Source organism: Littorina saxatilis, linkage group LG17 (genome assembly GCF_037325665.1).
Source record: "Littorina saxatilis isolate snail1 linkage group LG17, US_GU_Lsax_2.0, whole genome shotgun sequence".
In the NCBI taxonomy this organism is placed as follows: domain Eukaryota; kingdom Metazoa; phylum Mollusca; class Gastropoda; order Littorinimorpha; family Littorinidae; genus Littorina; species Littorina saxatilis.
In genome coordinates this window covers 43631132-43644197 of record NC_090261.1, presented here as the reverse complement: position 1 = coordinate 43644197, position 13066 = coordinate 43631132, and the positions used below count along the sequence as shown (strand labels likewise).

The following is a 13066-nucleotide window of genomic DNA, read 5'->3' as shown; positions in this document are numbered from 1 at the left end:
CCCTCTTCCCTGACGGGCGCAGTGGCCTAGTGGATAAGACATCAGCCTCCTAATCGGAAGGTCGTGATTTCAAATCCCGGCCGAGGCCGCCTCAGGTGGGTTAAAGGTGGAGATTTTTTTCAATCTCCCAGGTCAACTTATGTGCAGACTTGCTAGTGCCTTATCCCCCTTCGTGTGTGCACCCGGGCACAAGACCAAGTGCGCACGGAAAAGATCATGTAATCCATGTCAGAGTTGGGTGGGTTATAGAAACACTAGAATACCCAGCATGCTTCCCCCGAAAGCGGCGTATGGCTGCCTAAAATGGAAGGATAAAAAGGTCATACACGTATAAACTTGCACTCATACAAAAACATGAGTGAACGTGGGAGTTTCAGCCCATGAACGAAGAAGAAGAAGAAGAATACCTGTTCAAAACAACCACTCAGTCAAGATCTTAAATCATCAGGAAGTAAATATGCATTAACTTTAATCCGTTCTGCTGGACAAAGCTTCAGAAAAAAAAACGCGGGTTAGGGGGAAGAATTTACCCGATGCTCCCCAGCATATCGTAAGAGGCGACTAACGGATTCTGTTTCTCCTTTTACCCTTGTTAAGTGTTTCTTGTATAGAATAAAGTCAATGTTTGTAAAGATTTTAGTCAAGCAGTATGTAAGAAATGTTAAGTCCTTTGTACTGGAAACTTGCATTCTCCCAGTAAGGTAATATAATTGTACTACGTTGCAAGCCCCTGGAGCAATTTTTTTATTAGTGCTTTTGTGAACAAGAAATAATTAACAAGTGGCTCTATCCCATCTCCCCCCCTTTCACCGTCGCGATATAACCTTCGTGGTTGAAAACGACGTTAAACACCAATTAATAAAGAAAGAAAGAAAGCTTCAGAAAAGTTTGATTATGTGCATGCGCTATACAGTGGAACCCCCCGTTTAAGACCTCCCAAAATCTGAGAAAATCAGGTCTTAAAGGGGGGGGGGGGGGGGTGTCTTTTCCTTCTTCTTCATTATTGGGCTAAAACTTCCACGTTCACTCATGTTTTTGCACGAGTGGATTTTTACATGTATGACCATTTTTACTCCGCCATTCAGGCAGCATACGCCGATTTCGGGGGTAAGGGGGCTTCAACTGTAGTCGCAAATGCCTTGTATAGTTTGAAAATTGGGGTATTAACACAAAGGCTTTTTCTATATGTGTGTGCAGCCCAGGCCACTATGGAGGAGCTACAGATTCGCCCCCATCTGCTGTTCGTCCACTCCTACAAGTCGCCGCACTTCTGCGACTTCTGTGGAGAGATGCTCTTCGGACTGGTCAAGCAAGGCCTCAAGTGTGAAGGTCAGTCACTGGCAGAAAAGTAAGAGTTCAGAGTATGTGAAGAAAATAGAATTTGTAACTGTTTTTGCATCGTTTGACACACACACACACACACAAACAACAACAGAATGAACAATGGAACAAGCAACAACAACAAAAGTAAATAAACTAACAAACAACAAGAGGCGAAGCCTTCAAGGCTCACGTAAGAAATCGACAAACAGTAACACAAACTCAATCACTCCGTCACACATACACACACACACAGTAAGCATAAGTGATACGGTGCAAGAGTGCGAGACACTAGATCTAGATCTGTCTGTCTGTAGCCTACTTACGGGGACACGACTGCCAGATGGCCAGATCGACACTGCGCTTTCGACAGCGCTTCCTCGCGCAGACACTGGAAACACGCTGTGCAGATTAACCTGTAGGAAATCTCCTTTGGTATCTTCTTTATCTATTTTTCTGGAGCTACGAAACCGAACAATGTGAAATCATGAGTCGTTTTCTCCGAATCGGCGAACTGCAGCTCCGTGATAACTGTATCTATACCACAATCCTTCACGCGATCTGACCTAACCTTGACCCCTGACCTGGTCTACATACCACACACGACACAAACCAGTCAGCTGTTTTTACCCCCCCAAAACCCCCCACCACCCGTTTTCTTTGGATACACACTTTAACTACATACGTGCCGACGAAATGTTGATCATTGCTTCAATACTTTGAAGCTGTTGCTTGAATAATAACCAGGTAAAATTAGTATTTCGGTGTTCAGTCAAATGTTAAAGTTTCTACCACAGACATACATACATACATACATACGCACGCACGCATGCACGCACAGACAGACAAAAGTTAGCATCGCATAGGCTACACTTACGTGAGCCAAAAACTAAAAAAAGATGAAAATGAGATATATATCTGAAATTGTATTTTATACTCAAGGGATGTTACATGCAAATTTAGCGCAGTTGAACTGGTTTAAACACTGAATACAATCAAACAAACCAGAATTATAAGCCAGCTGTTACCCAAAATGTTCACAAGACGCTTATATCTGGTGTGAATAACTCCTCACGCCATAATGGTTTCCTGCCAGTTTTGCGTTGACAGAACGAAAACAATTTCATAGACCTGTGGCGGAGTTGTCTTTGTTGAAGATGAACCCAGCTAGCTGAAGTAGAGGGCCCCAAAGGGTTTAAAATCGTGATCGTGATTGGCGATTTTTGACCTTCCTGTGACCGTGATTGCCGAAATTTCCATTTCTGTGATCGTGATGGGACTTTGCCCGTGATCCGTGATGACAAAAAAATCAAGTCTCGTGATCGTGATCGTCATTTGTTTTCGTGATCGTGATGAGCATTATTGCAAAGCATTTTATTTTCAACGTACATTTGTCACAGCTGTATCACTCTATGATCCTCTATTCGTCAAGGTGTTCGTGATCGTGAAAACAAAAATCAAGGTAACTGTGATCGTGAAAGCTAAAATTTCCCTTCCCGTGATCGTGATGATACCCCCCCTTTGGGGCCCTCGAAGTAATTAACAGAGCTCAGTGGCACTGGTCACTAATGGCAAGCCACCTTAATTGCCACCTGTTGTATATCTCAGGCTGGGGACAAGACCGACCATTTGACATGTCCGTCCAAAATGTTTATAATATAAAATTCCATGCATTTGTTGTTACATAAAAACCACTTTTTCATGACAGGCTGTGGAATGAATTTCCATAAGCGTTGTGCCTACAAAATTCCCAACAACTGTAGGCGTCTAGTATGTATGACACAATTGATCTTTAACAAACAAAAACTGTCATGCATTGTTATTGACATGAGGCTGCATCTTGAAATAATGTCCTGCTGTTGTGAATAGTTTTCTGTTCTTAAAACTGCATCCATTTTTTTTTTAAGTTAATACAGAATTTCCAGCAGCAAAGACCTAATCTATTAATGATGCGATATATTTTTTCTCGATTATTTGTTCTAAACAGTATGTTTTATATCTGTGTGGGAATGAAGGTGAAAGAGTGATCTGATCTTCTTTTTCTTCTATATTATTGTTTGTATGGATATCGACATAATTATTTAAGATTTCAATGTAACTAATGGTAAAAAATGTTACATGACTGATTATTAGAGCTCACTGTCCTGCCAAATTCACCAAGGATACCTGGTTATCATAATTTGTCACTGCATTGTGATGACTTAAGTAACAGTACAAAAGAAAAGAGGACAACTTTTGTCATGCTTTGATGCTGATCTGTTTACATTTAATCATGGTTTTGACTACATGTATGTGTATCACAGTGCGTGTTTGATAACTTCCGTGGGTTGTTTTGTAAGTGGAGGCAGCACCTCATTATCAAATTGATTTGAAAATATTGGTCATACATTCTTTTACCACGCCAGTCTGAACTATGGGATTGCATTTCAGCTTGAAAGCTTAAAAAGTGCTTATTGATTTGTTAATCAAAATTGTGCTTCTAATCAAAATTTATATTACAGATACCAAAGTGATTCCATTGTATTCTGTAGTTTTATCTTAATCCAAAAATATACAGATTTTTTAAATATTTGTTAATGGATGTTAAGCTCAAATACAACAAAAATCTGTTTAATCAATGCAAATTTAGTCCCCTGTGTACGTGAGACCGATGTGAAGACATTTTAATTCATTTTTATAGGCCAACAGACTAATTGTTAATGAAATTGCATTGTGCGATATGTTTAATAATGCTCACAAATTTTTAGAACTACACAATTCTCTTTAATATATCCACAGAAAAGTGTTACAAACTTACACATATAATCAATCAAAGTTGATTGGATGGGGTGTACAAAAAAGTTCAGCGGTCATTGGTCTTTGACTGTGTTTGATAATGTTTTTCATATCTTTTAATTGATTAACTCTGTCATTTAGTTTTGTTCTGAGAACTCGTACCACAGTTTGCAGGCATTTGATGAGTTATTAATTTGTATGACTTTATTATCATGCTGATATTTGAGGATTACAGAGCTCTGTGTCCTCTTTGTGCAAGTGTTCATTGTTTGGTCCTCTGTGTGTGTGTGTGTGTGTGTGTGTGTGTGTGTGTGTGTGTGTGTGTGTGTGTGTGTGTGCGTGCTTGCGTTTGTTTAATGTATGAAAACAATGACAACATGGCAGCTAGTTGAAAACACTGTTGTATGCCAAGCGCAGCCGGACCTAGTCCTGGCAATGACATGGCCCATTGATCGCCACATGCATGTACTGAGCTGAGATTGTTGTGTACAGCTGCATGGTTTGTCCTTTTTGTCTCTTCCCAGGTTGTGGCATGAACTGCCACAAGCGCTGCGCCTACCTCATTCCCAACAACTGTGACCGTGTATGTATACGGTGAATGTTGAGCGTGCTGCTGTACATATGTATGTGTCCTTTCAGCGTGCGTGTCTCTGATCTCTCTATGGCAGGGTGCGGGATGAACTTCCATAAGCGCTGTGCCTACAAGATCCCTAACAACTGCGCGCGAGACCGCTATCGCAGGCATTCCTCCTCCAATCTCTCCTTCACTTTCCCTCCCAAAGCTGACACGCCCACGGACAATCATGTACAGGTCAGGGTATGTTTTGAACGCCCTGATTCTATAGTCTTTATCCACACATTTTAATTATTATTATCACCTGTAACTGTAAGCTCATGTGGACTTCATGAACCAATACTTTACCATCAAAATCAGAAAACTAAAATATCCAAAAAGACACTATACCAACGTTCCCAAGTAAAGACTCAATTTTGTAATCATCATTTATGCCGAAGGAAGGGAACGTTGGTATAGTGTCTGTTTGGATTGTTTGTTTTCTGATTTTGATGATAAAGTTGATTTTTATCAAATTAAAGTTAATATAAATAAAACTGGAAGCCATTGAGTAGTTCTATGTTCAGTGTTGAACAAAGCTTAGAAATCAAACATGCTAGAAAATAAAGCAGGAGTTGGAGACATGACAATTAAGGTAAAGTTTTACGGCAAAACCTATATTCAAGGATTATTTGTCATTTTTCCAAACTTAGGTTCACTTGATACACTTCAAAATCAGCAGCAGTGTCTGTTCAGTTGGATTTTTTTTCTTCTTCAGTTTGTAACAGTTTGTATGCGTGTTTTTTGGGTTTTTTCTTTGATTTTTATTCCAAGTTATAAAAGTGAAACATTAATGAGTACAGTGGAACCCCCCTTTTAAGACCTCCAAAAATCAATCAATCAATCAATCAATGAGGCTTATATCGCGCATATTCCGTGGGTACAGTTCTAGGCGCTCTGCAGTGATGCCGTGTGAGATGAAATTTTATACGGCCAGTAGATTGCAGCCATGTCAGCGCATATTTACCTTTCACGGCCTATTATTCCAAGTCACACGGGTATGGTAGACAATTATTAACTGTGCCTAAGCAATTTTGCCAGGAAAGACCCTTTTGTCAATCGTGGGATCTTTAACGTGCACACCCAATGTAGTATACACGGGGGGTGGTTCGGACACCGAAGAGAGTCTGCACACAAAGTTGACTCTGTGAAATAAATTTCCGCCGAACCTGGGATCGAACTCGCGCTGACAGCGGCCAACTGAATACAAATCCAGCGCGCTACCAACTGAGCTATATCCCCGCCCCTCAATCAAGTCTTAAAAAGGACGGGGTCTTAAAAATGGGAGTAAATTTACAGAGGTTATGAACAGAAAGTCTGAGAAAACAAGGTCTTAAAAGGGAGGGAGTCATAAATTGGGGGGGTCTTAAACAGGGGGTTCCACTGTATGCTTTTTACCTTCAAAACAAGCAAGATAGGTTACCCAATTTCCAGCCAGCTCTATCCCTGTCATTTTGTGATCTATTTGTACATTTAATGTCTTAGTTATTTGCTTGCTTTATTTGCTTGGCTTTTCGCATTCTTTTTAATGATGCTTCTTGTGTTATAAATTTGATTGATGTTGTAAATAGATCTGTTTTATTGTCATTTGAACTTTGATTTTGTTACTGTACTTTTGTTTGTCTTTGTGTGTTTTATTGTTTTGTTCTGTTGTGTTTCAGTTCAGTCAGTATTTCTCAATTTGATCATTGTATTTTTGGTTTATGAAACATTTCAACAACAAACATAGTTGAACATTTACACACAAAAAACATGCAAGGGTAAGGGCAGAGCCTGCAGGTAAGAGGTTGTAGTGCCCTTCAATTCTGATCCACTACATATACTTAGACCACTGTACATTTTGAAGGTAACAAGAAAAAGTTAAGTTCTACACCATTGCACCTAAGCTGTCAGGAGCTTAAGGATATGAATTAATGGGGGGGGGGGGTATTAAGCTCTGTAGTAGAAACAGAAAAAGATTAATCATATTCAAAATTGGTCAAAGCCTACAACAGGACTATGATATAGTGCTGTTAAGTGTGTGTTTTCTACGGAGAAGTATTATTGGTGGGAAAAGGACCCGGCTGAGGGTGAGGAAATATGAGTGGGGAAGGGGTTGCATTCATGTTGCTCATTATGATCATCCACTGCAATTTTGACTAGTTTTATGTGCAAATTGAATTTCAAAAATTGTGTGTGTGTGTGTGCATGTGAGTGTTAGGTTCAACTAATTTTGTTCCTTAGTCTTTGATTTAGTGTTAACTCTCTTACGCGCGCGCAATAATATCCAAAAAGCAATAACTGATTAATGAATTAATCAACTATAATTGAATTAATCATCTATAATCGATCAAAAAGTTCACACTGAAGACAGCGCGGAATTCATTCTATTCAGTGGTGGTTGACCACAACAGGATTGAATACCAAATTGGGACGGGGATGTAGCTCAGTCGGCAGCGCGCTGGATTTGTATCCAGTTGGCCACTGTCAGCGTGAGTTCGTCCCCACGTTCGGCGAGAGATTATTTCTCAGAGTCAACTTTGTGTGCAGACTCTCCTCGGTGTCCGAACACCCCCGTGTGTACACGCAAGCACAAGACCAAGTGCGCACGAAAAAGATCCTGTAATCCATGTCAGAGTTCGGTTCGGTGGGTTATAGAAACACGAAAATACCCAGCATGCTTCCTCCGAAAGCGGCGTATGGCTGCCTAAATGGCGGGGTAAAAACGGTTTAATACACGTAAAAGCCGTGGGAGTTTCAACCCATGAACGAACAAACAAACAACAAACAATACCAAATTGTATTTTATATAGATATAGATCGGGGGGGGGGGGGGGGGGAGCAGCCACGATTTTGTGTCTGAAGAACGTTTTATAAACTGGTGTTTGGTGCAGAAATGTTTAGGAGAAAAAATCATCCCTCAGAGCATTTTCCATGGTATGTTGAGAGTTTTCCATCCATTTCAGAATCTACTGTCAGTGCCTGTCCAGCCCACTCCTCCCTCTCCGGGTGGGGGTCGCTCCAAATCGTGGAGTGGTCGCCCCTTGTGGTTGGAGCGAGAGTTTGCCAATCGCATCAAGGTGCCCCACACGTTCGTCGTGCACAACTACAAGCGCCCCACCGTGTGCCAGTGGTGCAAGCGTCTCCTGCGAGGCCTCTTCCGTCAAGGAGTGCAGTGTAAAGGTGGGTGGTGACTAGATTTGTTTGGAGGAGGCCTAGCTAGAAAGGAGGGGGGGGGGTGTTGGGAGAGATGATAGTTAAAGCTGAAGAGTAGGATAAAACTAATTAAATGGCTTGTCTTCAGGGGTTGGCAGTAGATTCTTAGAAAATGACAGAAGGTCAATAGTTATGATCTGTTTTTGTATGACCCCCCAAAAAAACAGGATTCAATCACCTCTGGCTGACTATTTACTTTGTGTGTTTGCCTAACATGCAGTGTTTGGCTGTGATTTGCCTAAAGCTACGGTCACACGACGGTGATTCAATTGTAGGATTTGTTCATTACAAGACAATTGCTGATCGACTCTCAAGATGCAATCGGTCACACGGCAAATACATTACGTGAGACCAGACGCCTTTAGGAGAAGTGGGTTCTGCTAATGTTTAAACATCGCTCTCCCCCTTTCTAAAAATGCCTTTAAGCATTATATATATCTTGTTGAGAAAGAAATTACGCCGACAGTTGCATCTGACGGTTCCCGACCGTAGTACATACCTGCGATTAACTCGCAGGAATAGAGCAGTACGTTATGTTTCCCAAAGCTACGAGAGACTCGCTTGCGAGGGACTCGTAACTCCATCGCAGCTCGATCTGACAAGAAAATCATCCTGTGTGATTCGTTGGCAAATCATTGTGTCAGACAAGGATTAAATCAGTTTGCTATTTTTTTAATTTCCTGGAGCCTTTTTATCTGTATTTGAGTCAGTAGCACCGTGTAGAGAGTACGTATCATGGCAATGCCGGTGAAAAGTTGCAGTTGCAGAAATGTATTTCAGGGATTGCGTAGATAAGTTAATTTCCAGGGGTAAAGTGTTTGATTTGATCGTGCTGTTGTGTTGCAGATTGCAAATTTAACTGCCACAAGAAATGTGCCACCCAGGTACCCAACGACTGTGCTGGGGAGCTGTCGTACAATGTCTCTGAAGGTATGAACTAGCCTGTCTGTTTGATTTTATGTTTGTCTCTGTTAACCAGTTCCAGACTGTCTTCCTTTCTTGTTTCTTTTGATCCTCCCTCCTTTCCTGTCATTTTTTTCATCTTCTTTATAACAGTCTTTTCTTTTTACATTTAACTAATATTTGACTAAATGTGCTGGAATTTTTGGTTCACATTCCACTCTCTGTGTTCACAGTCTAGGAGAGCATTCTGTTCATTTGTTCACGTTCTTGTCTCGGTCTGCAAAGCAAAAGAGCATTCTGTTCATTTTTGAATCACATTCCGGTTTCTGTGTTTACAGAACAGGAGAGCATTTTGTTCATTTTTGATTCACATTCCACTCTCTGTGTTTACAGAACAGGAGAGCATTCTGTTCAGTTTTAAATCACATTTCTGTGTTTGCAGACAAGGAGAATGTTCTGTTCATTTTTAATTCACACTCCACTCTCTGTGTTCACAGACCAGGGGAACATTCTGTTCATGTTTAATTCACACTCCACTCTCTGTGTTCACAGACAAGGAGAGCATTCTGTTCATGTTTAATTCACACTCCACTCTCTGTGTTCACAGACCAGGAGAACATTCTGTTCATGTTTAATTCACACTCCACTCTCTGTGTTCACAGACCAGGAGAGCATTCTGTTCATGTTTAATTCACACTCCACTCTCTGTGTTCACAGACCAGGAGAGCAATATTCTGTTCATGCTTCATTCACACTCCACTCTCTGTGTTCACAGACCAGGAGAGCATTCTGTTCATGTTTCATTCACACTCCACTCTCTGTGTTCACAGACCAGGAGAGCATTCTGTTCATGTTTAATTCACACTCCACTCTCTGTGTTCACAGACCAGGAGAGCATTCTGTTCATGTTTAATTCACACTCCACTCTCTGTGTTCACAGACCAGGAGAGCATTCTGTTCATGTTTAATTCACACTCCACTCTCTGTGTTCACAGACCAGGAGAGCATTCTGTTCATGTTTCATTCACACTCCACTCGATCTCTGTGTTCACAGACCAGGAGAGCATTCTGTTCATGTTTCATTCACACTCCACTCTCTGTGTTCACAGACCAGGAGAGCATTCTGGACACAGAGGCGTCAGTGGCAACAGACGAGTCGTTCATGGACCAAGAGGAGCTGCTGGCTGACGATTTGTCCAACGCTCCCGAGGATGAGGACAGCACAGAAGACGAACAGAAACCACCCCTCAGGTACAGTCACCACTGACTTCACATTGAAAATGTTTGGAAATAATTCTGTCTGCAATTTTTTTTGGCTGTGGGAGCGTTGTGACACGTAAAAAACAATAAGATAAAACACATGTGGCAACTGATCAGGGCAGACAAGCGATCATGGTGGCAGCAGATTGTGAGCTCCAATGAGAATAATCATTGTACATAATTGTACATGGGAATTTCAGCCCAAGAATGCAGAAGAAGAAGAAGAAGAGGGGTATTCACAGGCGCTTTTAGAACTATTTTAGGATTTGCACCCTATAAATACCCTTATTATTATTATTATTCAATCATGTATTAGATACATCATGTAACGAGTGATAAGGCCAAACATTTCATTCCTTTGTGTGCTTTTGTTTGTGCAGCCCGACAGAAAGCAGCAACATCCCCCTGATGAGAGTGGTTCAGTCCATCAAACACACCAAGCGGGCAGGGCCCAAGACAATCAAAGAGGGGTGGATGATCCACTTCACAGATAAGGATAACACGGTAAGAGATAGAGTGTGTGCCGAATCTAAATGAGCAAATGCAGAATAGATCATAGAATTATCAGAAAAATAACAATAACAACACTTTATTGTACATTAAAATAAGTACATTCAAAAGGAAACATTTGTGGACCCATCCACCTGCCTGTTAAAGATTTAAGACACCCATTTAAGCAAGGAATCTGATAGACACATAAATATTTATGAACTAGGCCGTTGCCTTATTTTGACAAGTGACTGACAAGAGTATTAAGGGCGAGAAGCATTTCACTTTGTCTAAAGTTCAATATTTGTTGATTTTTGACCAGTTGAAGGTGCTGTAGAATATTCTGATGCACAGCAACAGTTTTCAGTGGTTATTGCATCTTTGATACTGTGCACAGTTCAAAGATCTTCATTTTTTTCTTATTCCAGTACATTTGCGTTATATATTTTGGGTGCAAAGTGTGTTCGAGCATAATTAACATACCTCCAATAGTTCAGAGGACTGTATTTCATTTACTCTATGCTTTTTGTTACATTCACTGAACATTTTACTGAATTTAACATGATGTTTTACTGTGACTTTTGAGGATTGTTCTCTCATACTCTCATGTCGGCTTTTGATTTCAGAGAAGGAGACATTTATGGAGGCTGGATGCTAAATCAGTCACACTTTTTGTGGATGAAAAATCAAGCCGCTATTACAAGGTATGTCTTTGCATGTGGAAGTCACTCTTGTCATTTGCTATTTCTGTGTGTGTGTGATTCCCCTAACTTGAAGTATGAACATTAGTATACATGTCTGAAGAAGATCTATTTTTCAAAGAAAAAATATCATTTTCAAGTTATCAAGATAAAGATCAAATAATCTTAAAAATGAAGAAGACATGAAGAGTTAATTCATTTTGAAGACTAGAATGTTTACATTAGTTTCAAACTCTCACTTTAGACAAACTTGGATTTACAGGGGAAATTCACTGATTAGTAATACAGTAACGTTTCAGTTGTTTTCAACACATTTTTTGAGTCACTTGAGAAAAAGTGACTCTATGTAATCGGTCAGTGTTAGTCTGTCCGGCCGGCCGTCCGTAGACACCACCTTAACGTTGGACTTTTCTCGGAAACTATCAAAGCGATCGGGCTCATATTTTGTTTAGTCGTGACCTCCAATGACCTCTACACTTTAACGATGGTTTCGTTGACCTTTGACCTTTTTCAAGGTCACAGGTCAGCGTCAAAGGAAAAATTAGACATTTTATATCTTTGACAAAGTTCATCGGATGTGATTGAAACTTTGTAGGATTATTCTTTACATCAAAGTATTTACATCTGTAGCCTTTTACGAACGTTATCAGAAAAACAAGGGAGATAACTAGCCTTTTCTGTTCGGCAACACACAACTTAACGTTGGGCTTTTCTCGGAAACTATAAAAGTGACCGGGCTCAAATTTTATGTGAACGTGACTCATTGTGTTGTGAATAGCAATTTCTTCCTGTCCATCTGATGCCTCATATAATATTCAGAACTGCGAAAGTGACTCGATCGAGCGTTTGCTCTTCTTGTTTTCTGAAACTTTCATACATTTGTACATTTTAATTTACGAGTTGTGTGTGTGTAGTCCCTTTGTAAGAAACTTAGAACTCTGTCCACTGAAGGCAGATTCCGTTGAAGGCAGTGTCTCCGGAGAATGCATTTATCTCCCCATATCCCTTTCTGACCCAACCTCATCCCACCCACCCCTTAATCTCAAATCTTTTTTCCCTGGAAAGCAAAGACAGTTCACAATCATACCTGTCCAGACGAACAAGACAGTTCACAATCATACCTGTCCATTCAAACTCTCCTTCCTTCCGCAGGAAATTCCCCTGGACAGTATTACATCAATCGAGCCGGCCAAGGTAGCCAAGACCTCTGACCTCTCGCGAGCTCCGCACGTCTTCGAGATTCACACAGCGGGCGGCATGACGTATTGCGTGGGCGAAGACCTCAGCTACGGTCATCAGGAGTCAAACATCGTGGCGTCCGCCGAGAGTGGTAGTGGCATGGAACAAGCCCGGCACTGGGAACAGGCACTAAGGCAAGGCTTGATGCCTGTCACTCCGCAATCCAGCGGCTCTAAGGATGATGGTGAGTATTGTTTTTTCTGTTATACAGTGGAACACCCCATTTACGACATTTAAAAATCTACGAAAATCAGGTCTGAGAAAGGTAGGGAGTCTTAAAATGGATGTAATTTTACAGAAGTTATGAACAAAGCATCTGAGAAAGGAGGGTCGTAAAAAAGAGGAAGTCTTTAATTGGGGGATCTTAAAGAAGGGTTCCGCTGTATAGATCTTCAGAAAATGCTGACGGATATATGATAACTTTAGTCGACCTGGTGTCTTTCCTCAGTTAAGTCACTCATTCAGTGGGCAGGTTGAAAATGCTGGCTTTTAGTGTCCGACTGCTTGGTTTGTGTGGCTGTCAACTTTTTGATATGTTAATAGCTACGGGGCTGCCTAAGGTTGTATGTGT

General features: G+C 40.9%; 1 protein-coding gene across 2 annotated transcripts in view; it reads left to right on the top strand.

The window, feature by feature from the left end:
- The window catches only part of LOC138953099 (serine/threonine-protein kinase D1-like), a 135198-nt gene that overhangs the window by 101726 nt on the left and 20406 nt on the right, over positions 1–13066 (top strand). The window contains exons 3-10 of one of the 2 annotated variants that reach the window (XM_070324882.1): positions 1198–1329; positions 4764–4906; positions 7654–7870; positions 8750–8833; positions 9916–10057; positions 10447–10570; positions 11182–11259; positions 12409–12679. In XM_070324882.1, the coding sequence (XP_070180983.1) occupies positions 1198–1329; positions 4764–4906; positions 7654–7870; positions 8750–8833; positions 9916–10057; positions 10447–10570; positions 11182–11259; positions 12409–12679 (1191 nt within the window). Of the gene's footprint in view, positions 1–1197; positions 1330–4619; positions 4679–4763; positions 4907–7653; positions 7871–8749; positions 8834–9915; positions 10058–10446; positions 10571–11181; positions 11260–12408; positions 12680–13066 lie in introns of both variants that reach the window. The other variant, XM_070324883.1, reaches the window with a different exon arrangement.